This window comes from Chenopodium quinoa, unplaced genomic scaffold (assembly GCF_001683475.1).
Source record: "Chenopodium quinoa cultivar QQ74 unplaced genomic scaffold, ASM168347v1, whole genome shotgun sequence".
In the NCBI taxonomy this organism is placed as follows: Eukaryota; Viridiplantae; Streptophyta; class Magnoliopsida; order Caryophyllales; family Amaranthaceae; genus Chenopodium; species Chenopodium quinoa.
Window position 1 is genome coordinate 7,874,994 of NW_018745024.1, and position 25,447 is coordinate 7,900,440.

The window sequence follows — 25,447 nt, forward strand, 5'->3', positions numbered from 1 at the left end:
AGTCTTACTGCCTGTTCACATTTACTTAATTTCAATTCAGTTCAGTTCAGCTTCAATCAGTTCAATTCAGTTTAGCTCCAATCAGTTCAGTTCAGTTCATAATTTCCTTCTCTCATAAATTATTCATTTCAGCTCTGTTCAGTTAGTCCAGCTCTAATCAATCAGTTCAGCTCTAATCAGTTCAGCTCATGTGAACAGGCCCTTAGACATTTACATAATTTTCTATTTAAAGTTGCAAATTCATTGAACAGATTTAGAAAAAGTTAGCCTCAATAGCGTACATCTACAACATTTCCATAAGGAGAGAAGGCTACATGAAAGTCTTGGACCAAGGATACTATGCTTGCTTCATTGAGGATCAATCACAAATTCACAAGTATTAGCACAAAATGAGACGAAAGTCACTTTGTCTTACACAATAGTTAATCATTCCGAAGATGGTATATGACGTTTAGCATAATATTATTCATATTGGCAAAGTTAGAAGTTTTAAATTCCTTCTACATTGTTCTTTACTGACTCCAGAAAAAATGAGAAAGCCTATCTCCATAGACAATTACCAAACTTCATATCAGCTATCACATCATTTTAATTGTTCTGACTTCTGACATACACTCGTGAGGCTAATTTGAAGTTATAAATTCAAATCGAAGTTACGCAAAGCTTGTCATAAATTCTAGCAAACCATCATTAATACGGAGTAATCTCTAAGAGTACTCAACTAGTTTTCAATGCTCAATAGAATAGATGAAAGCGATATTATCATAATAAATTACTATGATTGAATGGAATGAACTGTAAAAGACCAACCATTCATAATCTTATGAAGATTTTTTTCGAAATTTATTCTCTATATTGGAGCATGCATTTTTGTTTCCAACACCATTGCTAAAATTTACTACCTCACTATTGTGAGTTTTTCCTTCAGGATCTTGGAGATAAAACTCTGGTTCCGCCACTGACCTGTATTGTTTAACCCCTCATCGCTTGTTACCATCACAGCGGTTGTAATGAGCGCAGTCCATCTGTTTTCCCTGCCTTCCAAAACTATACACTATTCTCATCTAAATACTTTGTAGTATTCTGTACACCATTTGTTTTCAACTTATCCACGATAAATCTTTCAGTAATTATATCTGATATTAGCATTGTATTCAGAGTTTCTGGAGCTCAAAGAGTTTATGTATTACTTACAAATGCTTATAGGTTATATAACCTACAGTATAATGGAAAGAGAAAAAACGTAAAAAAGGGCCATCCGAAGAAATGAAAAAAGAAAAGAAAAACATGTTCAACACTCCAATTAGTATGACATATCCTATCAGTATAGCTCATAGTACTCAAGTTATATATATATATACAGGTAAATAAAAGAAAAATGTGGGTAGTAACAGTACTCATAGAGGCTTCAGAAGGGGGTAATCTTCAAGTAATTCTCTCTCTGACAATGTATCATTTTCATTCTGAGGAGTCCAAAGCACCTCTACTGCCTGCAAGGATTTTATTATCTTTTAAAAATACGCCCAAGACGATGGAACAATAAATCAGATAAGCTGAATTTGTTCCCACAGAACTTGCTCTTACTTCCTTTTATGCAAATTATCTACTTGTGTTCAAATTTTAACGGATTGAAAGAAAATTAAGCAGGATTACTTACCATGGTTTTACTTGACGGGGTGGATCCAAGCTTTTGCAGGGCTTCTTTCAAATCCATGCTCCCGTTAATGGTAGGCATTTTAACTACTCCTTCAGCAGCCACCAAAATGGTAATCTGAACAAATATTGACATTGGCATTAATAAAATCTTGAGTGGTTAAGTACAAGATGATTACTGTTCCAAAAAAAAAAAAAAAAAAAAAAAAGAAAAAGTACAAGATTATTAAGTCAAAATGAAGTTTCATTAAACTCCAACAAGTACCCTTTCAATTTGCAGTGGGGAAAGGGGATTAAGTTTAAAAAAAAAGTTCAAAATCAAATGACAAGAATGTAGCAATAGCCAGCCATGCTATGAATACAATGCCATACTTACTAGCAGAGCCAAAATAGACTTAAAGCCGCGGAAAAACTAGAATAAAAAAGGGAAATATCACCTCTGTTGGTGAGACTCAAAAAGCTTCTATAACTAGTTAAATACGCACAATTTTTTAAGCACCAATGGCTAAAACCAAAATCTATTGTATATCAAGGACTCAATGTCCAATGGCACAATTCTCTTGTGAGTTTATACACTAAGCATTTATAAAATACAAGAAGAGGCTTGGCTTAGTTGGCCAAGTCTCTCAAATTCCAGGTGAGAGACCTGGATTCAGAGGCGTAGCAAAGATTTTTAAGCTAGGGGGGCCGACGGTTGAATTATATAAATATATAGCTTATTATTATAACATTTTTTTCCTGAATTGCAATTTATGAGTTTTCAAATAAAAAAAATGCCAATAATAACAGATTTCATGTTAAAATTATTGACAATTTATTTTCTTATGTATAAAACCAGAGTAAATTCACTTGTTGACTATCAACCACTCACTTTAAATTAAGAGCTTCTTATTTCATGATTATACCCATCATATTAATAAAAAAAAAAAAAAAAGGTGATGTATAGACAAATTATTATATTACTGAACTAGTAGACAAAATTATCCAATTCTATAGACAAATTAATTAGACAAAATTATCCGATTGAATACAAGTAGAAGATTGAAGAATTGAAAAGATAATTCGCTTATGGAAGAGTTGAAGAACTTTAGTATAGAATTTTGGCAAAAAAAAAAAAAAAAAAAAAGAGAGGAAAAAATAAAAATGTTGAAAAAATATTAATAATAAATCACTAAGTAAGATCAAACCTTGAACCTATGGGGAAATGGTAAACCCACTTACCACTAGGCTACCAGAATTTCAACAACTTATATGAAATTATTAACATATATACTATTAACCTGGAGGGGCCGGTTAATAAAATTAAGGGCCGCTGGTTTGAGCTAGAGGGGCCGGGCCTCTGGGAGCCCCACCTATAGCTCCGCTCCTTCCTGGGTTCGATTCTCATCAAACTCACCTTGGGAGGATTTCCCTTATTCCCCCCTCTCAAGGTTAGTGTTTACCTTACCAATTTTACAAAAAAAAAAAATACTACCTCTGTTTCGTATTAGTTGCAACTTTGGAATATTTTATATCTCACAAATAATACCCCAAAGTTGCAACTAATAAGAAACGGAGGTAGTAGAAAAAAAAAAAGTTACAGGTGAATTTAATTGTTTCTTTCATAAGACAGAAGAATTTCTATTTTTCTAGAATGAGAACTATTGAAAATTTAGCAAATTTCATCACCATTCTCAATTTTGCTAAAGCATCTAATTAGCAATTAGAAAATGGCCAAGTAGAAGAGGCTTATTTAGAATAAATATGGCTTTTAGCAAGCTTTATATTAGCATTTTGGTAAGTTTGCGTCTTTGAGCCTAAACATCAAAAAAATATGTTTGGTAAATGACTTTTCAATAGAAAAAGCTAAAGAAAAGTTAAATGACAGTTTTTACCAAACTGTAGTCATTTCAACAACCAAAAAAATGTTTTATCAAACATCTTTATTAACTCAAATAATACAAACAGCCCACTAACATGATGGCAATCAATTGTAGGCTAGTTCACTTGGCTTGTTTGGCAACTGTTTGAATCAGCTATCGATACAAACAACCCATGACCATGATGGTAGTCAATTGTTTAATGCTGGTCAACTATTTGCATTAGCCATAAATAAAAATGTTTCGTAGAAAATAAATTGCTGGTTGTTAGATCTTAGATGTTACTATGTAGTAGTAAGCAACTTGTACACTTTTAGCTAAAAAAAGTGCCAAAGAGCTGCTCTTGACAGCTTATTCATCTTGGCTTATTGAAAAACCATTTACCAAACATTTATTTTAATTGATTGACCAAAATATCACACTAATAACCAACAGAAAAGCCACATCAGAAACAAAAGAGAAAATGCTAATCCATCCCCCCCCCTCCCCCCCGGGGGGGGGGGGGGGCAGAGTTACTCAATCAAAGAGCAAGCAATTACTAAATTCAGCATAAGAAGTTATCCAATGATTAGTTGATTACCACTATGTACTCATTGCTATATCCACTGGCTCTCGTGCTTCTGGTGCTCTGCCTCTTTAAGTTATTCACATTTACGAGTGTTTCTTCATCAAATTTACCACGTTCCTCAATGGAAAGTTGATTGAACCTCTTTTCTCCCTCCTCAATACTCTTTTTGATGTCAACCTGATGATTGTCAAATTGAACATATCAATTACCCATTTTATAAAAAATAAGCAAAGTAGCATCAATAGGTGAGGTCACAAAAATTGCTGCATTAAGGGAAAGATAAAGCAAAAAAAGAGATTAAAAAAGTAATACCTTGGCATAAATCTGAATAACAAAATAATAATCAGTTATCATATACTAAGGGCAAACAGGCAAAGTGATCCAAATCCCAATTCCAATTCCAATCCCAGCCCCAACAAAACCACGAAAAGGAAAAAGAAAAAGAGGAAGGGAGAGCTTACTCCTCTTTTCTACCTCAGTCACAAACACCTCCCTACAAATTATGGGCCTATGAGAACCACAGCAGTTTGGATCAAAGGTAAGCCTTACATAGGTGCTTCCACAAATTTTGAATATGTATATCATAAGCAAATTGGAAAAAAAAAACTTGAGCCATCATTTTAGAGGTAATAGACTAATAGCTGATTTCCTCTCAGATATTCTTTGTTGCCAGAAGAGAAGCTCTGGATTCTGATGGTTGTGAATTAAGTCATACACCTACATCCAAAATGGCTTTAACATATCATCATCCAACAACTCTAGATAATTACATCCATTTACTATCCCTTTTCAATTATTCAGGGTCAATGGAAAGGGGTATGAATAGCCAGCAAGCAGGTTCAACCTTTCCGATGGTCAGGAAGGCCTTAGGATGAATGGTTAAATAAGAAGTTCAGAACAAATCTTCATCCCCAGGGGGCCAATTTTTCAAAGCAGTAATTCATACCATGGAAAATTTCTGAGCATATACGACTAAGCGATAAGATATAGTGTGCCCACAGAGTCAACTTGGTGGTAATGTAATTCCGATTGTCTTCCTGCTCTAGAGAGTTTCTCTAATATTGTACCAATTAGCATATTAAAACTCCTCATAAAGATACATTCAGTGATTTCACCAAAAGCTTTTGATGAACATTGAACAACAACAATGAACAATGTTGAAGTCTTATTCCCAATATGATGGGGCTGCCCACATGAACCAAAAAATTAGGCTTCAGTGATTGACAACATCAATCCTCTCCCTTCACTTATCAAGTGATATACACTTCCCTAAACTTAATTTCCTCAAATCATTCTTAACTCTCACCAATTAAGTCATCTTTGGCCTCCCTCGGCTGGTTTAAAATTCCCATAACCCCAACTGCCCACTTTCTTAGTTTCTTATTCATCTTCTTGGTTAATGCTCCACAAGTTGATCAACATAGATGACTCTTATTTCAGCCTCAAAGCCCTCAATGGTAACCTTTATTCCATATATCTTTAAACTATATTTTATTTCTTAAGCTGTTCACACAAATTATTTGAACAAACAAATTTCAAATACTCCTAAAGGCCAAAATTCCAACACATAGAACTACGATTGTCTAATAGCCAGCTTATAGAAGTTTCCTTTTAACCTCAGAGGTGCTACCATCACGCAATATCCCAATTGTTGGTCTCAAATTGATCCATCCAGACTTAATTCAGTTAGTGGCATCTGGTTTTAAACTGAACTCACTTTTGGTGAGCTACATACAGCTAACAAGCTTATTATCTTGAAAGTTTCCATGAGATGAAATTGTGCAGTAGCGTGCTAGTATAAATCAAACCAAGTCTATGGCTTATGCACTTAAGCATTGTTCATTATCTCAAAAAATATTTTCAAAAATCATAAATTTGAGTAAGTTCAGACTTCAGGTAAAGAACCAATTTGTAACAAGTTCAGGTATGTTCAAAAGGCTTTGAGTTGGGGAAAAAAACCCCAAAGCCTTATATCCTTGCAATTGATCAAGATACTAGTGCATACCCACTTTTATGATGATCTCTAATCCCATTCCCTAAGAAAAAAGGGACACAGGATAGTGGAAGTAATCGCCAGTCTTTCTCTTTTTCAGACACATTAGCTGGACTTGATATCAATTCAATGGTATTCAGCTTCAGCTATCAAATTTAGGGTGAAAGAATTGTAGGCCAAAGGAAGCATAAACAAGAAAGATAAGCTGAGTAACCAGCCAGCCTAAATAAAGAGTAAAAGTAGAAAGATGTCTCTCAACTTACAAAATCTTTTGATCAACAGTCGGATATCTATTCAAAGCAGTAACTAAAGCAAAATGTCCTTCCTGTTACGCTCCTTTGATTTCACACCGGAATGACTAAACTTTATTCTATGGAAACATACCGTATGATGCAGTATTCCCACTGCTCCCTCTCTTTTTACTGATTCTAGCCTCATATAACCAGGTCTGAGTGTCTGACATGTAATTATAAAACGGTGACCCACAAGCTTCTACAAGACACCAATTAGTCAGCCATTCTTGATACCAATTCTGGTCCTTTTAATCTACCCCCCTGGCCCCTGTTCATGAAGTGGGAAGCTGATTTCACTACCATCAATGAACCTTGCAAGGACATTAGTGCTGGAATAGTGTGTGAATTTTAGAGTATCTGGCAGCCGATATATAGGAATGTTAGTAGCCAGTCCCATCACTAGCATTATATTATATCAAGTGTCTCCACAGTGTGGCCAGCACAAAATCAAAGTAGGGGGACACTGTGTCACTGTCTATTTTCTTTTTCCCAATCAATAGGTTTCTATTATTTTGCAGAAAACAAAATATTAGCATACTCGGTACTCAACAAAAAAGCATTTAGCAAAAAATGAATGTCACAGCTTAAACTCTTCAACTATGAGAACAGAATTATACGGAGTAAATATGAAACTAATTCTTATTACTACGTATATCATATCGAAAAAAATGATATCAGATATTAAATACATAAATTCTTTCAATAAATGATGTCAATTAGCATATCAATTAAAAATAACTCGTCTGAGTGTAATAATTAATAATAAATAATAATGATAATAAGTTTTAATTTCTGTAACAGAAAATCGTTCCCAATCCAACAGTAAATCAACTCACAGATGAATAAGCTGAGATGCAATAATCAGGATGACGAAGCAAGGCCAGCATTGTTTCTGCAAGCATCAAAATTAAACAATCTTGCACGCGTAAGACAAAGTTAATATAGAAGAATAGGCTTTCAACAAAACACCCACACCCCCTCTCCACCCAAAAGAAAGAAACAAAGAACCGTCAGCTAAGACCTTAAATAGCACGCCGAGAAGAACAGAAAAGGAGAAAGCAAATACAGTAAAGCCTCCCATGATATAGGAAGATGAAGCAAGAAGTGAACTAGATGACCGATATGAATATATGATAAGCTGAAAAAAGCAATTTTCTAGCAAAAATATCACAAAACAGAAAGATCATTGTATTTATTCTTTTCAAAATGGGCAAAAAGATCACAGAGTGATCAAAGGTTTGCAGATAATGAAACTAACATGATAATATTTTGAATCATCATTAGAGCACTCAATAAATTCAAAATAAGTGATTCATAGTGAAAATTATACTGTATAATATTTAACTCAATACCATTAAAACCATAGCTAACAAATCTAGTCATTCCTCCTACTCTCCCCCCGCCCCCCCCCCCCCCCCACACACACACACATACACGGTCCCAAAAAAAAAAGGAGAAAGAGCAAATTAAAGAACACAGTAAAAAGCTACTTTATCGATAAAGTATTCACACAAATATAATTGGAAAAAAAAATTAAGAAGCTGCTAGTCAGCTGCAAATCTGAGGAATTAGTAAATATTCACAACCCACATTAGTCTACACTTATCGGCAATCATAGTTGCAACCCCTTAAGCCAGCAGTAGCTAGTTGCTATGATTAAAAAAGGAAAAAGAAGAAGAAAAAAAAAAAAACACTTCACTGCCACTTACTTAAAAAGACAATCCGGCACCCTTACCATTGCTATTCTAATCAAGCCGAAACCAACTAAACACTACACAGCTGTTGTCCTCTTAACTGCCAATAAATAAATCAACAAGGACTATAAATTGCAAGAAGATTATACAGCAATTCCAAACCAATTTTAAAAAGGTCTAGGCAATATCATGGCTTCAAGTAATACCCATAGATAGGACTCATAGGAGGCATTTACCCCCTGCTAGCTTCACTCCCTAATTTCATCTTAATAGACAACAATCACATGCAAGGCACACCATAGCAATACTAAGAAGTTATATAATTACATGCCACAGAAGCTATACACTGCCATGGAATGAAAAATCACAAATGGACATAGTACTTTAAGCAGAGAAAGATTAATGTCAAATGAAGAATGTAATGCTATACCCACCTGTTAAAACAAAGTTTAGACCCTCTGGGGTTGATGTATCAGCAACTTCAGCAATCCGGTTGAGATCACTTTGAAGTGATCGTGCCATGCCCAACAGTCCAACCTAAAAAAAATCAGAACTAATGAATAAATAACAGCAATAATATGGACCAGAAAATTCAAATCATACATTCAATAAAGGGCTAAAGGCTATATTACAATACTTAGAAACATGGTTCAATACTTCCAAAAATAGTCGAGCCAATTTTCTGCAAATAATGCATGCGAGGAGGGCCCTGTTACAATACTTAAAAACATACTTTAACACTTCAACAAATGGACATGGTGGTTTCAAAAAAGGTTCAGATGCACAGTACAGTTTTACCCCTGGCCAACGTAACCAGTAAAAAGGTTGTTGTTTCAGGAACAAGTGAACCACAAACAACCATTTTAAGGAATAATTATAACATAAGATTCCTATGAGTACTTAAATTAAGGTGTAATCCCAAATCTATTAAAGTCTTCCACGTCAAATATACAATCATCTAGAGTCCTATATAAGTTACATGATTTTCCAGCTCACTTCCAAAATCATAATGCTCTTGTTCTCAACTTCTCATCCCAATTATCAAGTGAAAATATCACAAAATATCAGCACTATTTAAAGAAAGCAAAAGAGCCAATCCCTCAAGCTGTACTTCAAGCCCTCCTTATCCAATTCCCAAGTTATTGAACTAAAAGATAGCAATACACTAGTCAAGGCTACTACTCCCTGCATCCCACTTTAACAAAGCCACAATTTACTTTGGAACGTCCAAAAATAATAGGCCACTATTCATATGTAGTAAGCAAAAACCATAATTTTTCCCATATTAATCTTACTAATATTAGGTTTAAATCTGCAGTATCTTAATAAGATGATTGTTCTCAATAGTCACAAAAGTTTTCAAGGGATATATGGTATATCAAGCCAATTTCATAAAAAGACATCTTACCAACTAGGGCCTACTAAAGTGTCCGGAAATAGAGTAATAAGTTAAGCATCCCAATACATTCTTGTCTAACTCTAAAATTACCAAATGAAAATCAGGGAAATGATACACAAAGTAAAACTCTTTATGTATTTCCAAACATCCATAGTTGAAATTTAAATGAGTTCTTTCCAAATTAGAACATAAAAAGCTACCACTAAAATATTGATCAAGCTAAAAGCCAAAGTAGAAATTTAAATGAGTTATTTCCAAATTAGCTCATAAAAAAAGCTACCACTAAAATATTGATCAAACTAACAACAAAAGTACAAAAAACACATTACCTGAAGCTTGATCACACTAGTTCTCTCAGTAGCAGTCATAACCCCACCATCAGACCGATCAGAAAGGAACCCAGAAACCAAAATAAATGCAGCAAATCCCATCATAATAAAGAACAAACTAGAACCAGCTCCAACCCCAAACGCCGGTCCAACATACAACCCAGCACCTCCAAATGGCGATGGTGCGAAATACGGTACCGATTGTGAAAACCCGGGACTCGAGGGCCGAACAGTGTAGCTCTTAGACCCTGACATTGACGATCTTGAAGAAAATGATCGCCCTCCCATTCTCCCACCGGAAGCCGCCAAAGCAGAATTTGGGTCATACATTAACAAAGCACCAACTAACAAAGCCGCAATTGCAGGCTTCTTAAGCGCCTTTAAGGCCTCAGAAATCTTATCAAGAACAAACCCAATTGAATTTAGGGTCTTCTCTTTGATACCCAGTTCGGAATCGGGAGAATTCGGGTTTTTGGCGTCGCATTTTGGGGTAAATTTGAAGGGTTTTGGGGAAAATTTAGGGTTTATAGAAGGGGAAGAAAAAGGGGTTAATGAGGTTAATCGAATTGGGTAAGGACGCAAAAGAGGGGTGGATTGAGGAGAGAGAAAATTAGGGTGTTTAGCCGTGGTTAATGCGGAAGGTTCGAGAAGTAAGGCGGTTGCCATTGATGAAAGCTTGGATTTTGAAGGTGAAATTTTTAATTTTTTTTAGGGGTTTTAAAGGGGAAGATATTGTTGAAGAAGATGAACCATAGAATCGAAGTAAGGTGGGAAATGGAAGAGTGGTGGGCTGCTTTCCAGCGCCAAAAATGAAAAACCTCATCCTATTTGTATTTTGGATTTTAGATTTTACTTGTAAAAATAATTACAGTATAATTTAATTTAAAATTAATTTAGAAGCCTAATTGCACGTGACTTTTCTGAGGAGCACGTGGGATGTGGTGTGATTTGGAATTAGAAATTAGTCAATTGGACTAACAAATAACAACTACTACCTCTGTTAAATATTACGGAATAGTTGTAATTTTAAAATATTTATATCTCACAAATAATATCTCAAACTTGCAATTAATACTCAATGGAGGTAAAAATTCCATCACTCACTAGTCACTAGAGTTATTATCGAGGATCGAAATTCTCTAAAATGTACCTAATCGCAAATCAAATTGTCTATGTGCAATAGATTATCCACTCTTCAAAATTCTTATTTAGGGAATTAATCTTCCTCCTCGAATTTTGTAATTTAGGCTCTGTTCAATTCATTTTAAAATAAAACTATGTAGTATTCAGGAAAAATAAGTTCAATTCAGTAAAAATATAATTTTCTTTTGACATGTAGTAAAAATAGTGTCAGTTTAGTTCAATAAAAATAATTTTTATCTAGTAATATTTAGTAACTTCATAAAACAAATATACTTGATAATCAGTAAAAAAATTTGCAAGCTTTAATCAGTAAAAATAATTAGTAAATCCAAGTTGATATGTCATATTAACAAATTTTGTTGATCAGGTGGCAAACTTGTAAATATGAACGCTACTATTCATTATTTTAATATTACTTTTACAAGCTATTGTTTTATTATTTTCAAGTTGATTGAAAGCGACATGTTTCTACCGTTTGGCAGCAGTAACAGTGAATTGAAAGTGGGCTTCAGTTTTCATTTTCTCTATCTTTCTCAATCGTTTCCCCCCTTCTTCAATCGATTAATAACACCAACAAAGCAACAAATTTATCAATGTAAATTATAATTATCAGTTGCACAAAAGAATGAGGTAATTTCTTTTAATTTCGCAAAGTAATTGTCACAAAAGTACAGGCTGCCACTGATGAATCTTAGCTTTAATGGATAATAAGAGGAGGTTCTGCTTCAATGGTGAACAGGGGAGGGAAAGCTCATCACCTACTCTTTGGGGTTAACCTTACCTTTTATTTCTCAATTTGTTTTTAGGGATTTTAGTTAATTGGTATTGGTGATGTCAAAATAGAAGTAGCTTGAAGATGAGTGGGAGGAAGAAGATGTTGGTGTTGATGATGTCCCAATCGAAGTAGCTTGAAGATTTGTGGGAGGAAGAATAAGATGAAGGTGGGTGAGGAAGGAGAAAGATGACAAAGGTCAACGTCAGTTAAAAGCCCATCCAATAAAGTTTGCTGCAAATCACGCATATATCCCTAACTTATAATTTGAGAAGACTATACTACCCCAAGATTACGTAAAACACTAAAACGTTTATCAAGTAGATCAACTGAGTGTGGCTCAAAAATTAATTTCAGCTCAACAAAAATAATAATTCCAAACCTGAATACAAATCTGCTAGAAAGGGTCGAGCCTTGTCTAAAAATTATCAATCCATATCACGTCCAACCATAGCATTGGTAATGGTTGGTTCTTTAAGATGCTAGGGGGATAATTTTATTGCAATTTTTAAAATATGATTGAGAAATATATACTTCGTACTAAGTAAATTAAAAAGGCCCAGTTGTCAAGTATATCATATCTAATTCAATTAGGTACATCATGGATAAGCATTTCACATTGACGTAACAGAAATATTAAGGGACTTCAAGAATCATTAATGGTAATAGCAGAGTTTTTCATTCTCCTCCATACGCCCTGCTCCCCAAAAATGAGCAACATTGACGTTCACAAATCTTTTATTAGACTACAAAAATGGCCATATGATAAGCATGGATAAAATTCTAGTCAAAAGCCATCTAGATTAGCTTTCCAAATTTCAACAGAAAGATGCATATTCTGCCAAAAAATGCTTGTACTCAGAGGAAAACTCGCTCCAATAGCTTCTACGGACTTACAAAAGAAAATGTATTGACCTTAGTGAAATGGCATGATAGTATTCCATCTTCCTTCTTCATCAGGTAGCCATCTTGTAGTTGGTACAAGTAATCATCTTCAAGACTGCTTCATCCTCACTTCAACTTGTGACGAAAAAATCAAGTGTACTAATGGCTGATGAACAGTGCAGGCCTAAACCCAGTAACCCATATTACCAAAACTCGTATGGCAGGATGATATCCATTTTTGCATTTTTCTTGTCAAATATAAACAAGAACTGCAGGATGTCACTAACACGCTGATTATGTACCAGTTTCATGTATAATTTAGATCTCTTGAAGTTTGATACAATATGAAGCACACATCCTGCACTAGACATGCAGAAAACATTTTCAATTGCTAAAATTGCTTAGGAAATAGGAACAAGAGACTAATTTAAACAGGATGGATGGGTAAAGATCTGCAGAACTACTGTCCAGATATTGTATTTGGAGTGAGAGAGAGAGAGAGATCTTGCAAAATTACCAGAAGGTTATACAGAGAAGTTGCTCAAAAGTAACACATTTATGGACAGGAAGACTCCCAATGCAGCTACCTTTGCCAAGTCAGACTGTGAGACAATTTATTTTTAGCTGATAATAATGATAATCATCTCTACATAGTACGGGATCCTGGTCATTCTTTTCTGTGAATGCTGTCAGAAGATGTCCTGTTTTCCCCTGATGCTTGTTGCCTTTAGATTCTTAGTTATTGTCCTCCATGCCAGAAGTCTTTGGCAAGATCTGTCTAAAATTCTTTAAGCTCTGCAAGTAAACAGATCAATTTGATTATTTGAAACTTACATATTGTGACCAAGACTTGCAAACAAAAAAAAAAAAAAATCTTTGGAAAAAAAAAAAAAAAAAAAAAACAGCAGCCTGAAGTAAAAGTAGGTGATCAGCGGAAATGTGATAGCTATGATGTCCATTGATGTGATGACTACGGAACTATGATGTACATATAAAAACAGTAGGTAAAAAGGAGAATGGTTGAATCGTTTAGGCTATCAAATGATTATTCTTAGCTTCACAGACAAAGCAGTGAAGTAGTGGTTCTCAAAAAAAAAAAAAAAAAAGCACTGGGGTAGTGGACATACATAATAATGCAACGGTCAGGTAGGATATATTGTACAAACAATCTGTCACACAATCAGATTGACAAGTTGGAGTAAAATAATTGTAACGAAAGATGAAAGAAAATTCTGCATATGGCAAGCTGTGGTTCAGTTGTAATAATATTTTATACATACCTTGTTTGCTTCCAAGTCCTGTTTGATGAAGAATTTCTGATCAACGTTGCTGACATCGATCAATGAATAAACTCATGAGAACTATTTGGTCCTGTTTTTCAAATCACATAAGGCAAAGCTAAGAGGGTTGTTCTTGCTCCTTCATTCCCAATCTTTCTATTCAGGATAATGCTCTATATTGTGCAATAAAGTATTTCACAAGTCCTTGTGAAGCAAGAAGAAAACAGAGGAAAGAGAGTAGATTCCACTCTTACAGCAAGCAATGGATGCACTTGGGTGCGAGGCCAATAAGGACACTTGACGTTGAAGAAGTACTGCCAGCCAGCTGAAGTCAAGGCTTCGTTGTTACTTAGGACAATGGTTTCCAAGCTAGAGACTAACAGTCACTCGTACCCTTTCCTTTAATAGGCTCATAAGCTTATGGGCTTCTGGGATTTGAAGAGCATAGCTGCATCTTAAAATTTCTTACAATTTCCTCTGATGAAGAAACAAGAGGTATGACAATCTTACTTTCTATTGCTTCCAAGGCCTTGATTGAGCCCTAAAATTGGCACCAGTTGTATATCAAGAAAAGGTATACCTCATTTACACTGAATCGAACTCACAAATCTCATATGCATCATCAGACAACAGTCAACTGCAGAACACGCAGCTCGCCTACATTGAGGATCAGCTTGGTGAAAGGTGTAAAGCTGCCATACAGCAATGTCAGATACATCCATTGGTTGATGGAGCAAACTAACAAGTGAACAACTTTTAAAAGTTTGATATCCTTTGTAATAAAGCACACATCCTTCATACAGAGCCCACTTCCATAATATTGAAGACTCCAGTAAATAGCAGCAGATGACTGGAATTAACAAAATTGATCAAGCTTTCCTTTCGAGCATCATCGTGTTGTAATGAACAAGTAGTAGTAATTAGTTTCTTTAAACCATTTCCTCGGAAGGGAGCCACTTTAAACCCTGGGCAAGTCATCAGAATCAACAATTGTCACGAACTATACACCCAAAAGAAAAAGGAAAAACAAACATCTGAAAAATAAGGACCGGCGGTAAATATCATTAAGCTGCAACTCTACATGGACTAAAATTATCCACAAATACTGAATTACTAGATCTCAGACTGGCCATATTTTAGAAATTTTGCATCTTTGACCAAAGATGAAAGATCCAGATGGCCACACACATTTATCAGAGAATTTAGTTTTTGAGTATCTGACATGGGCACTTTTGTTGATCAAAAGACTAAAGGTATGTAAGATATGCCAACAAAGGGTGCAACAGACAACTAGAGCTGTCTCTGCATTGTCAGATTTGTCACTCTAAATTGACAAGTCAGCTACTAAGCAAATTAGTAAAAAGTTAATATTCATCCTAGGAAAATGACCTTGAAAACAAATTTGTATGGTCAACTATAGAATTGTGGTACCTTGAAGTTCAAGAATATTTGGAGAATTTGCCAAAAACCAACAATAAAGGGCTCATTTGGCAATACTATCAGTTGTGGTTTTATGATTTTGAAAGTCACAAGATCTAAATAGAATTATGAAATAAAATAAGTTAACCTACACTAATGAACACAAATTCTGACAAAAATGTTGATAAAGAACAAGCCCTAAGATTCACATTTGAAAACAGCGACCTTTAAAAAACAGGAATATTTGTCAAAAAGACCTTTTATGTTACCCATTTTGTGAGAAAGGACCTTTAAAAAAAGGTGGAGAAAAGGACCTTTTATGTGTTTTTATATCATGAAATGGGACCTTACATCAAAAACGTATATGCCTCTGTGGTTTTGTACATAAGTGTCTTGCTTCTTAACATTAAGGTTCAGGCAATAACTTCAAAGATAAATAATTTAAAGTTATACAAAATTTAGAAACTTAAGAAGTTTAATAAATCAAGCCACTTTAGAAATTGGAACCAGGAAAATAGCAACTTCATCAACATTCTTTAAGCACACAACGAAAATTATAAATGCAAAGGTAAGAAAAGAGGGAGAGAAGAAACAAACCATCAGGCATGTGCTATGTGAAATTTGAAGAGCTTCCTCCCAGCGATTTGATTTGATGAGCCCCATGATAAGGTGGAAAAATACACTTGGCTCTGGAACTCCTCCATTCCTTGTCATGTCAGCAAACAACTTAAAACCTTCATCAACTTTGGATGCAAGACACAAATTCTCAATCAGTGAGGAATAAACATGAGCCACTGAATGAATGGGGGCAAATGACGATATCTCTTTACACAATTGTACTGCTACATCCAGTCTTCCTGCCTTACAAAAGCTATCAACTAGAATTTTGTAAACAGGAGCAATAGGCACGAGCTCATTATCACTTAAAACGTCTAGGAGACCTAGGGAGACAATAAATTCTTGGTTGAATCCCTCGATAACTTTCTGATAGCTTGCAACATGCATAGGCCAATATGTCTGCTTCATCTCCTCCAGAAGGTCGTGAGCCTTATCTAGAAGGCCAAAAGAGCAACAGTGATTTATCAAAACCCTATAGGTCACATAATTTGGAGCACACCCCTTCTCATGCATCAAGTTGAATAGCTCAAGGCATCTCTCAATTTTACCAGCTTTCCCAAATCCATCAATCATTGCAGTATAAGTCACAACATTCGGACTGCAACCCTTTACATCCATCATCTGCATAAGCTTATAAGCCTCATCAGTCTTTAGTAATTTACACAACCCATCAATCATCTCAGTGTAAATTACAACATTAGGGGCGCAATCACTTTCCAGCATTTTCGATAAGATCGTTAAAGCAAGATCCATCCTTTTATCTTTGAACATCTTGTCAATAAAAGAGGCATAAGTGTATATGTCAGGACTGTATCCACGTTCAGACATTTTTGAAAATATCTCTTGTGCTTTATCAAGCTCCCCCACCTTGCAAAATCCATCAATCAAGGCATTATAGACAATGTTATTTGGTTCACAACCATCAGCAAACATTGCATCCAGTAAGTTGTGAGCATCTTTTACCTTGTGTGCCTTGCACAACCCGTCAACCAAGGCTCCATAAGTGAAAACATTAGGTGCATTAACATCAGAAGAATTTACCTTAAAATACATATCTACATCAGGTAAATTTTCTTGTCCTCTCATCCTAGCATATATTTGGCTAGCTTTGTCAATGTTTCCAGATTTGCAGTAACCATCTATTAAAGCAGTATAAGTCACAACATTTGGTACACATCCATCTGATAACATCATTTCAAATAGCTCATTGGCTTCACCTATCCTGCGTGCTTTAAGGTACGCATGAATTAATGTGGTGTAGGTCACCACATTAGGAGAACAACCATCTAAAACCATTTCGTTGAACCACTTACGTGCTTGGACAATAAGACCAGCCTTACAGAACCCATCAATCAGAATAGTGTAAGTATATACATCTGGAGTAATACCTGACCTTTTCATTTCTTCAAATAGCAAAAAAGCCTTCTGAACCTGTGAATTATTGCAAAGGAATTCGATAACCTTTGAGTATGTACTGTTATCAGGCACAAAACCCTTACTCATCATTTCTTGAATAACATTATATGCTTTGTCAAACTTCCCAGCCTCACAAAGGCGTCTGGAAAAGCTGCTTACATTAACCTTATTTAACACCAATCCCCGGTCAATCATTTCAGCATAAACTTGCTCTGCCAATTCTAAATCATATGAACTAGGTAGCTCCTTACAACAAATTCCACCAATTAATATGTTATATACCAGATAGCCGGGTTGGCAACCACAATTTGCCATATTCTCAAGCAACTTGTATGCATAAAAATAGTCACTTGAAGCGCAATATGCATGAATAAGTGAATTAAATATTCTACGATTAGGGTAGCATCCTTCAGCAATCATCATGCTTAATATTTTCTTACACCTACCCAGCTTCTTTTTCTTCAAACACCCACAAAGCAAAACCCTGTATGTTACTACATTGGGCAATGAAGAGCTGCATCTCATTTTGTTCAAAATATCCATGGCTTCATCAAAAAGAGAAGCTTCACATAAACCAGATATCATTGTTGTATAAAGTTTTGTGTCGGGGACAAAGTCTTCCTTCTCTACCAAGTCCAGGGCTTCACCGCACTTTCCAGCCTTGCACAGAGCATATGCGAAAGAATTCAACGTAGAGATATCCATTTTAAACCCAACATTTGACATCTCTGAATGAAGTAGATGGGCAGTGTCTAACCTACCAGCTTCTACAAATACCTGAACAAGAGCATTATATGTGGACTTAGATGGTTTGTGACCAAAATCCTTCAGCCTCCCAAGCTCCTCCAAGGCCACATTCCACCTCCCATCACGGCAACACTTCCTGACCAGAATATTAAGCAAGTTTTCCAGAACCCCCCTATCTTCGTCCTGAATATCTTGAAGAAAATGCTTGGGTATCCTATCATTCTGATCACACCCCATTACATCCAACAATGCATCATAAACAGGAGTAGTATGACTATACCCAACTTGCTGACCAGCCCATAAGAAAAACTGAACACTCAGCTGAGGGTTTTTAATAAGCTTCATCACATCAATTAATAAAGATTCGCTCAATTTGTCCCTAAACTTCCGAAGAAAGTTTTGGGTTTTGAACTCAAATACATTGCTACTCTCATTTATTGCACCTGAAATCAATAAAGCATCAGCTGAGAAATTACCCTGCTCTGCTACCAGCAATGAAGAATCCGAAGAACCCACAATGCAGTCACGCAATTGTGAGAATTCTTTGCTGGAAAGTGTATCTTCATGATAGTTGCTTGATTTAGAGAGAGCATCAGAATCAATCAATCCTCCAAGGGTATCTGTGGAAGAATGGTCACTGCTGCTCAAGAACTTGATGTGGGCGCATGAGAATCGAATGATACGAAATTGGCCGAAGATGAAAGAATAAGAGTTTGAAGAAAACGTTGAAAGCAGCGGAGATGACTTGTTTAGAGTCAATCCCAGCAATATTTTGCTCATTCTTTGGAGGATAAGGGGCATAGAGTCATGATCACCACAATTCTGCTAAATATTATTTGTTGGGTGTTTTGATTACACCTAAAAAATTCACACAACTGATAAATTAATGGGGAAGAACTGAAAAATCAAAAAGAAATTAAATAATAAAATTCCAAAGCATATAGTAGGTTGCATCACTAATGTAATGACCCATTAACAATGAATAAACCCTATATGCAAAACTCCAATTCAAGCCTACTTACATGTAAATTATAACATGACCAACAATATTTCAAAGCATATAGTATTTCATAACTTTGAATTTGTTACATACTACTACATGTGTTCATTTGATTACCAAACTTGTTATATCCTATATTCTCCATAATCACGAAGCTATGTTAATGTCAGGCAAATTTTTCCCTTAAATGTACAAGAAACCACAAAAATGTAGCAAATTTGTGGGCATATTGAAATTTGCAAGTTACCCAATACAAACTATAAGCTAAAACTCAAAATCAAAACCCCAGTACACCCATTATTCCCAAAAATAAGCAAAGTTATTAAGAATTGAAGGGAATCTAACCTTGATTTGAAAGTCACAGGTTGAGATATACTGCAAGGTGGTGGTAGAGATGGTGGTGCCGCTAAGAAGACGGAGGAACTGACCGTGATGTTGGTGTTGGAGGATAGAACGATGGCGGCGTTGGTGGGGGGAAGCCGGGAGGGGTTTAGAGCATATTTTGAAGTAGTGTATGCTCACTCTTCTAATTACTGCTTCCTCCGTCTTTTAATAAGTATTATAGTTTGATCAAACACGTATGCTGAGATATGATTTTGACCATAAATTTTTCTAATTATATGTTAGTGAAATTATATAATCATTCATTATTTGGATTAAAATCGAAATTCAATCCAATCAAATTGAATTATTGATTTTGATAGGATCTGAACTTTATATTGTATTGAATTGGATTGATTTTTTTTTAATCCAAAAAAAAAAAAAACCGAAATATGAAAAAAATATATAAATAAGAATTTTTAATATTGATTATATTAAACTATGTTTATAATTACATTAATCATGTAAAAATATGTTTTCAATACTCATATTAATCATGTATAACTATATTTTCAAGAATTGATTTTACTCATATTAATCATGTACAACTATATTTTCAAGAATTGATTTTATATAATTGTATTTTTTATTTTATAATCACATTTAAGCTCGAAAAACCAGCAACTTATTTTCATTTAGATTTTCATATCAAATCCAAATAACCGAATTTTAATTTGGATTGGATTTAGGGTCTGTTCACATTTACTGAACTGAATTGATTGGAGTTGAACTGAACTAAATAGAGCTGAAATGAATAGTTTATGAGAGAAGGAAATTAGGAGCTGAACTGACTGCAGCTAAACTGAACTGAAATTAAGCTGAAGTGAACAGACCCTTAGTGAGAAATTTCGGATCAGGTTGGATTTAATAATTGAAAAATTAAAAGTATTTCGCATCGGATTAGATTTGGGCTAAATCCAAATCGTAAACCAAATGGATGCCAGTATATGTAATATGACTCATGATCAACAGTGGGGCTCGATTTTAATGAAAAAATTGTTGATTTATTAACGAAAATATCATGTGATAAATAAAAGGAAAAATTTATTTTTGCTACCTATCAAACACATCAAATTGAATTTTGCTACCTATCAAAACTTTTATTTTATTTTTCTACCTAACATATGTCCTTTTTTTAAATTTTGCTACCACCGTTAAGGAATCCGTTAAAGAATCCGTTAAGTGGGTCCATAACGACACGTGTCGTGTTATTATTGGCCAAAAAAATTAAAAAAAAATAATAATAAAAAATAAAAAATAAAGAAAAACCTAAACTACCCAGCCACCACCCCCTTCCCCCCAACTCACCGCACCCCTCCCCGAAACCACCACCCGCGTCGCACCACCAGCCCCAACCCACCTGAACCCTCCCCCTCCCTTTCCCGCAACCGCGTCGCCCCCAAAAACCACCAAAACTAAAACCCTAGATCCCACCACGGCCACGAATCTGGCCACAAATGGCCGAAATCGGCCGATTTTGGGGCTCAGTGGCCTTAATCGGCCGATTTCGGCCTTCTAAGGCCAAATTCTTAGCCGTTTTTGGGGACGAGGGTTTTGGGTTTTTGGGGGCGACGCGGTTGTGGGAAAGGGAGGGGGAGGGTTCAGGTGGGTTGGGGCTGGTGGTACGACGCTGGTGGTGGTTTCGGGGAGGGGTGCGGTGAGTTAGGGGGGAAGGGGGTGGTGGCTGGGTAGTTTAGGTTTTTCTTTTTTTTTTTTAATTTATTTTTTTAATTTATTTATTTATTTTTTTTTTAATTTTTTTGGCCAATAATAACACGACACGTGTCGTTATGGACCCACTTAACGGATTCCATTCAGTGGTAGCAAAATTTTTAAAAAGGGCATTTGTTAGGTAGCAAAATAAAATAAAAGTTTTGATAGGTAGCAAAATTCAATTTGATGTGTTTGATAGGTAGCAAAAATCAATTTTTCCTAAATAAAATTGTTTATCTTAGCGATAAACTTGTATAGTTGTATTTCTCGATTTTCAATTACTATATATAAAAAGATCAACGGGAAACAATTTACATGATAAAATAGGTTGGAATAGTGGTAAGACTTTTGAACTTCATTTTCCTTTCCTTTTTTACTAAAGACAGGAAAAATAAGTTAGTGAAATAATGGAATAATACAAGTTTGATTGATTAAAAATAACAACCAGTCCCAAAAAAATTAAGGGGTTGTTTAGTTACAAAAAGAAAATGGTGGAAGTGGAAAATCATGGAAATTTGAAAATGGGTGAGTTGTTTGATTGACAATAAAAAGCGTAAATGTGGGAATTGCAAATTTATGGAAATTTTGACTTTCTACAAAACATTGGAAGTTAAACCTCTAGGTAAGTCAAACTTCCCATGATTTGTAACTTCCTTCAGTCAACCAAATAACTTTATACAATTCCCATAAATTTGATATAAGAATTTAAATATTTAATTCTCGTGAAATACAAATTTCTATAGGAAGTAAATTCCCATAGCGATCAACCGACACCTAAAATATAGAGGTAACAAACATTGAAACATGTGTGATGTGTTGAGTATTTTTTTAATGCAAACATAAACACCAGGTTACAGTCGTTACACAATACAACTATTTTTAATCAATTATTATCCCAGCAAACAAACAGGCTGTAAAAGATGTTTGGGACATATTTATCCTTCCATTCAACACTTTCTCTATGTTTATGTCCCAATTTCTGAATACTCAGAATTCTGTTCATTGTTGATCTGCATTCAAATCATGGAGTATCCTAATAGTATGTCTCTAAATTTTTGCCCTTTTTATTTTCCTTTGTTTTCTTATTCTGCTCATTTAAAATCCTGTTTTCCTGAAATTCAATTGGACCTAATTATTGATCAACTTTTTATTGAATTTTAGTGGGTACTGAATTATTTGTTCTGATGTTCTGTGTTAGTCATATATGAATGATTTAGTAGTCATTTGCATTTATCCGCTTTAATCCGTGATTGAGATAGCTGATTGCTTGCTTGTCCACTCAATCTAGAAATTATCCTGAGATTCTTCCAACCTGTGTGAGTAATGTGACATCTCTATTACCCGTGTTGGATCCTCGACACTCTAACATGACATTTCAACATTTATTTTAAAGCCAAAATCATGAAATATTTTCACAATATGACCATTAGCCAAGTCAAATACTTACGCACTTACCAGTCCAGCACAAGTACTTGAGTCCGAGTAACAATAGATTCAACCTAATGGTATCTTAATAAAAGTATGACATGTTTAATAATAGTTGGGCTAATCCTAATCTTGATAGTATTCACTATATGATTCTTGTGATCTTGTCAGTATGAAGTCAAAATTGAGTTGAAAATTTGTATGATGATATGTACAGGGAAAATACAAATTAATCTTCGTGATAACAAAAATTGTTTATTTAGTGGCATTTTCGTAAATAAATCAACAAAACATGCTAGCTAGTATGACATTTTTGTAAATAAGTCAACATTTATGGGACCCGCATTTTAATGCCACGATCAACAATGCTAAATGTAATGTATTTTTTTTTTAAAAAAAAAAATCCAATTTGGACTGCCTATGCAGCTGTACAGGATAGAGATGAGAAATTCTTGACAAAAGCAATAGAGGAAGCTTACAAGGGGGTGGAATGTGGACATGGGCGCCCCTTTGGTGCTGTTATTGTTTGTAACGACGAAGTAGTGGTCAGCTGTCACAACATGGTGTCGAAAAACAAAGACCCAACTGCACACGCAGAGACCACGGCTATAAGAGAGGTTAGATTACTAGCTCTGCTACACAATGGACCTCATTGCTTAGGACATTGACTAAAGCAAATCAGTGATATTTGTTTGACAGGTTTTATGGATTTGTATGATCAATGTGTGTCTATCTTCTGTGAATTCGTTCAACTGTATATCTTGTGCTACAATATATCCACTCAATGTTTAAATAGAGTGGATAATTCAAACTTTAAAGGTTGTTGATTGCTTCCATTTATCTTGAGTGTCACGATTGAAGTTCATTTCAATAGGGCTAAGAAAATACTGCAGAGTACTCGATTTGATGTTTGTGTTTACTGAATTCTGCTATGTGTTTTGTCCTAGTGAACTGTCCTGTGCTCCAACAAGCAAATATGCCTTTCAAATTGACTTCTAAACAAGTTTTGGCTTTATCACATTTACTTGTTGCTCTTGTGCTATTTCTATCATTAGAAACTTCGTGAATTTAGTTAGTAATACAAGGGTTGATGTGCTGTATAATTCTGAAGCTGTAATCCTGTAACTGTATGCTAATTTATTGAAATTTACATTATCGTTCATTAGATTCTACACATCTTAAGTTTCATGACATGTGTGTTAGTAGAAGTTATACAGCATTTTGAACAACACTTTCAATCACTCAAGGCCTATTTTGAGGATTATAGTATAGATATATGCATGTAACATTGTAACCTTACCAATTGTACAAATGAGAAAAAAAGGGGAGGCTAGATGTCCATTATATACCAGAATTTTGTTGGGTAATGCTCCTGAGACTGTAGTGAAGTCAGTTTGAAATTCTGAGCCAAAAGTGGACGTCGTGATCTTTAAGGATTATTGTGGTATTCTTCTCTGTGATAGGATTTGCGAGTTACAAACTTTGCAGTTTGAACTATAACATGTCAATAAATCATGATCATCAGATACTTCATTTTTTTTTAATTAGATTGATTATTTCAGGCATGTAATAAGCTTGATCGAATTGAGCTGTCAGATTGTGAAATGTATGCATCTTGTGAGCCATGTTCAATGTGCTTTGGCGCTATACAACTTTCGAGAATTAAGGTTAGTTTTAATGTCTATGAACATTACTTAATTCTGATGACTATGCCCAGGTTGCTGATCTTTATAGCCTGTCATATTTCAAAAAACTTATTTAGTTATTATACTTGAACAGAGGTTAATGTATGGTGCTAAGGCTGAAGCTTCGATAGCAAAGGGCTATAAAGCTTCCATTTCTAATGCATTGAGGGGCACTGGAGTTTATCAAACGACGACTGACATCGAGATCAAACAAGCTGATGGCAATCTAGCCATCATTGCTGAACAAGTATTTGAGAAATTTCCTAAATCCAGTGCTTAATAATAAGTACAGCAGTCAGTCAATTTTCGAATTTTGTAAAATGACTCCATTTCTCCACCAATGTGGGGATTAAGAACTTTTATTATCTTCAATGAAGATGTTCATGAATTATACAAAGGAGTCTTTAATGGCTTTAATTAAACTAATATAATCAATTTCTTTATGTAAGCTTAAGCCTTTGTTTAGTTTACCACCACCTCTTCCTCCTCGTCCTACTACTACTACTAGAGATGAACATAATTGAAATGGACAAAACTGAAAGGAGCTGAACTAAACTTGACTTAATTGAATATAAATGAACATAATTGAAATGGACAAAACTGAATGGAGTTGAACTAAACTTGACTTAATTGAATAGAATTTAATGGAGCTAAATTGAACTTGATTGAGCTTAACAAAGTTGAATTGAAATGAAATTTTGAAATATACCATTAAAAGAACAAAGACTAATGGTTTTGAGAGTCTTGTTAGGGCCTGTTCTCATACATTGAAATTCAATTTAATTCAGTTCAGCTCCTAATTTCTTTCTCTTATAAAATATTCATTTCAGTTCAGCTCAGTTCAGTTCAGCTGAGTTCAGTCAATGAGAACAAGACCTTAATGACTCCCTCCGTCCCAAAATTACCGTTACATTCGACTTTTTATTATTGTATTTTTCTTGGTATGATTTTGACCATTAATATGTTTAATTGCTTACTAATAAAAACTACTCCCTTCCCATTATTAAAATCCAACTTTTATAACTTTTGCTAGTGTGATATTAAAGATAAATACGGTTTAAGATTTGCATCAATATACGTAAATGAAAATTTATAGAAGAAGTTTTAAATTTTATTTCACTAAGTTAAGTGACCAATAATTAAACATTTTTCCCCAAAAATGCTAGAAATTGCTC

General features: G+C 34.8%; 3 protein-coding genes across 5 annotated transcripts; 1 reads left to right on the forward strand and 2 right to left on the reverse strand.

Moving 5' to 3' along the window:
- Positions 1-1,093: 1,093 nt before the first annotated feature.
- Positions 1,094-10,637, reverse strand: LOC110708471. The gene is made up of 6 exons (XM_021886603.1): positions 9,789-10,637; positions 8,495-8,597; positions 7,203-7,258; positions 4,093-4,257; positions 1,658-1,771; positions 1,094-1,490 (listed from the first exon to the last, which is right to left on the reverse strand). Exons 1-6 carry the CDS (start codon positions 10,452-10,454, stop codon positions 1,398-1,400), a joined length of 1,197 nt encoding a protein of 398 aa, XP_021742295.1. The 5' UTR covers positions 10,455-10,637; the 3' UTR covers positions 1,094-1,397.
- A 1,576-nt stretch (positions 10,638-12,213) lies between these two features.
- LOC110708472 (pentatricopeptide repeat-containing protein At1g06710, mitochondrial-like) lies at positions 12,214-19,623 on the reverse strand. 3 transcript variants are annotated; one of them, XM_021886606.1, is made up of 6 exons: positions 19,414-19,623; positions 15,885-18,926; positions 14,123-14,833; positions 13,869-13,959; positions 13,106-13,383; positions 12,214-12,951 (listed from the first exon to the last, which is right to left on the reverse strand). In XM_021886606.1, the coding sequence occupies exons 2-3, from the start codon at positions 18,867-18,869 to the stop codon at positions 14,798-14,800; spliced, it is 3,021 nt and encodes a 1,006-aa protein (XP_021742298.1). In that variant the 5' UTR covers positions 18,870-18,926; positions 19,414-19,623; the 3' UTR covers positions 12,214-12,951; positions 13,106-13,383; positions 13,869-13,959; positions 14,123-14,797. The 3 variants fall into 3 exon arrangements, with proteins under 3 accessions (XP_021742298.1, XP_021742297.1, XP_021742296.1); XM_021886605.1 differs by having other exon boundaries at positions 12,214-12,946; positions 13,869-14,833; XM_021886604.1 differs by having other exon boundaries at positions 13,869-14,833.
- Positions 19,624-22,031: 2,408 nt separating this feature from the next.
- Positions 22,032-24,663, forward strand: LOC110708474 (guanine deaminase-like). The gene is made up of 4 exons (XM_021886607.1): positions 22,032-22,201; positions 23,014-23,204; positions 24,150-24,254; positions 24,367-24,663. Exons 1-4 carry the CDS (start codon positions 22,186-22,188, stop codon positions 24,550-24,552), a joined length of 498 nt encoding a protein of 165 aa, XP_021742299.1. The 5' UTR covers positions 22,032-22,185; the 3' UTR covers positions 24,553-24,663.
- Positions 24,664-25,447: the final 784 nt, after the last annotated feature.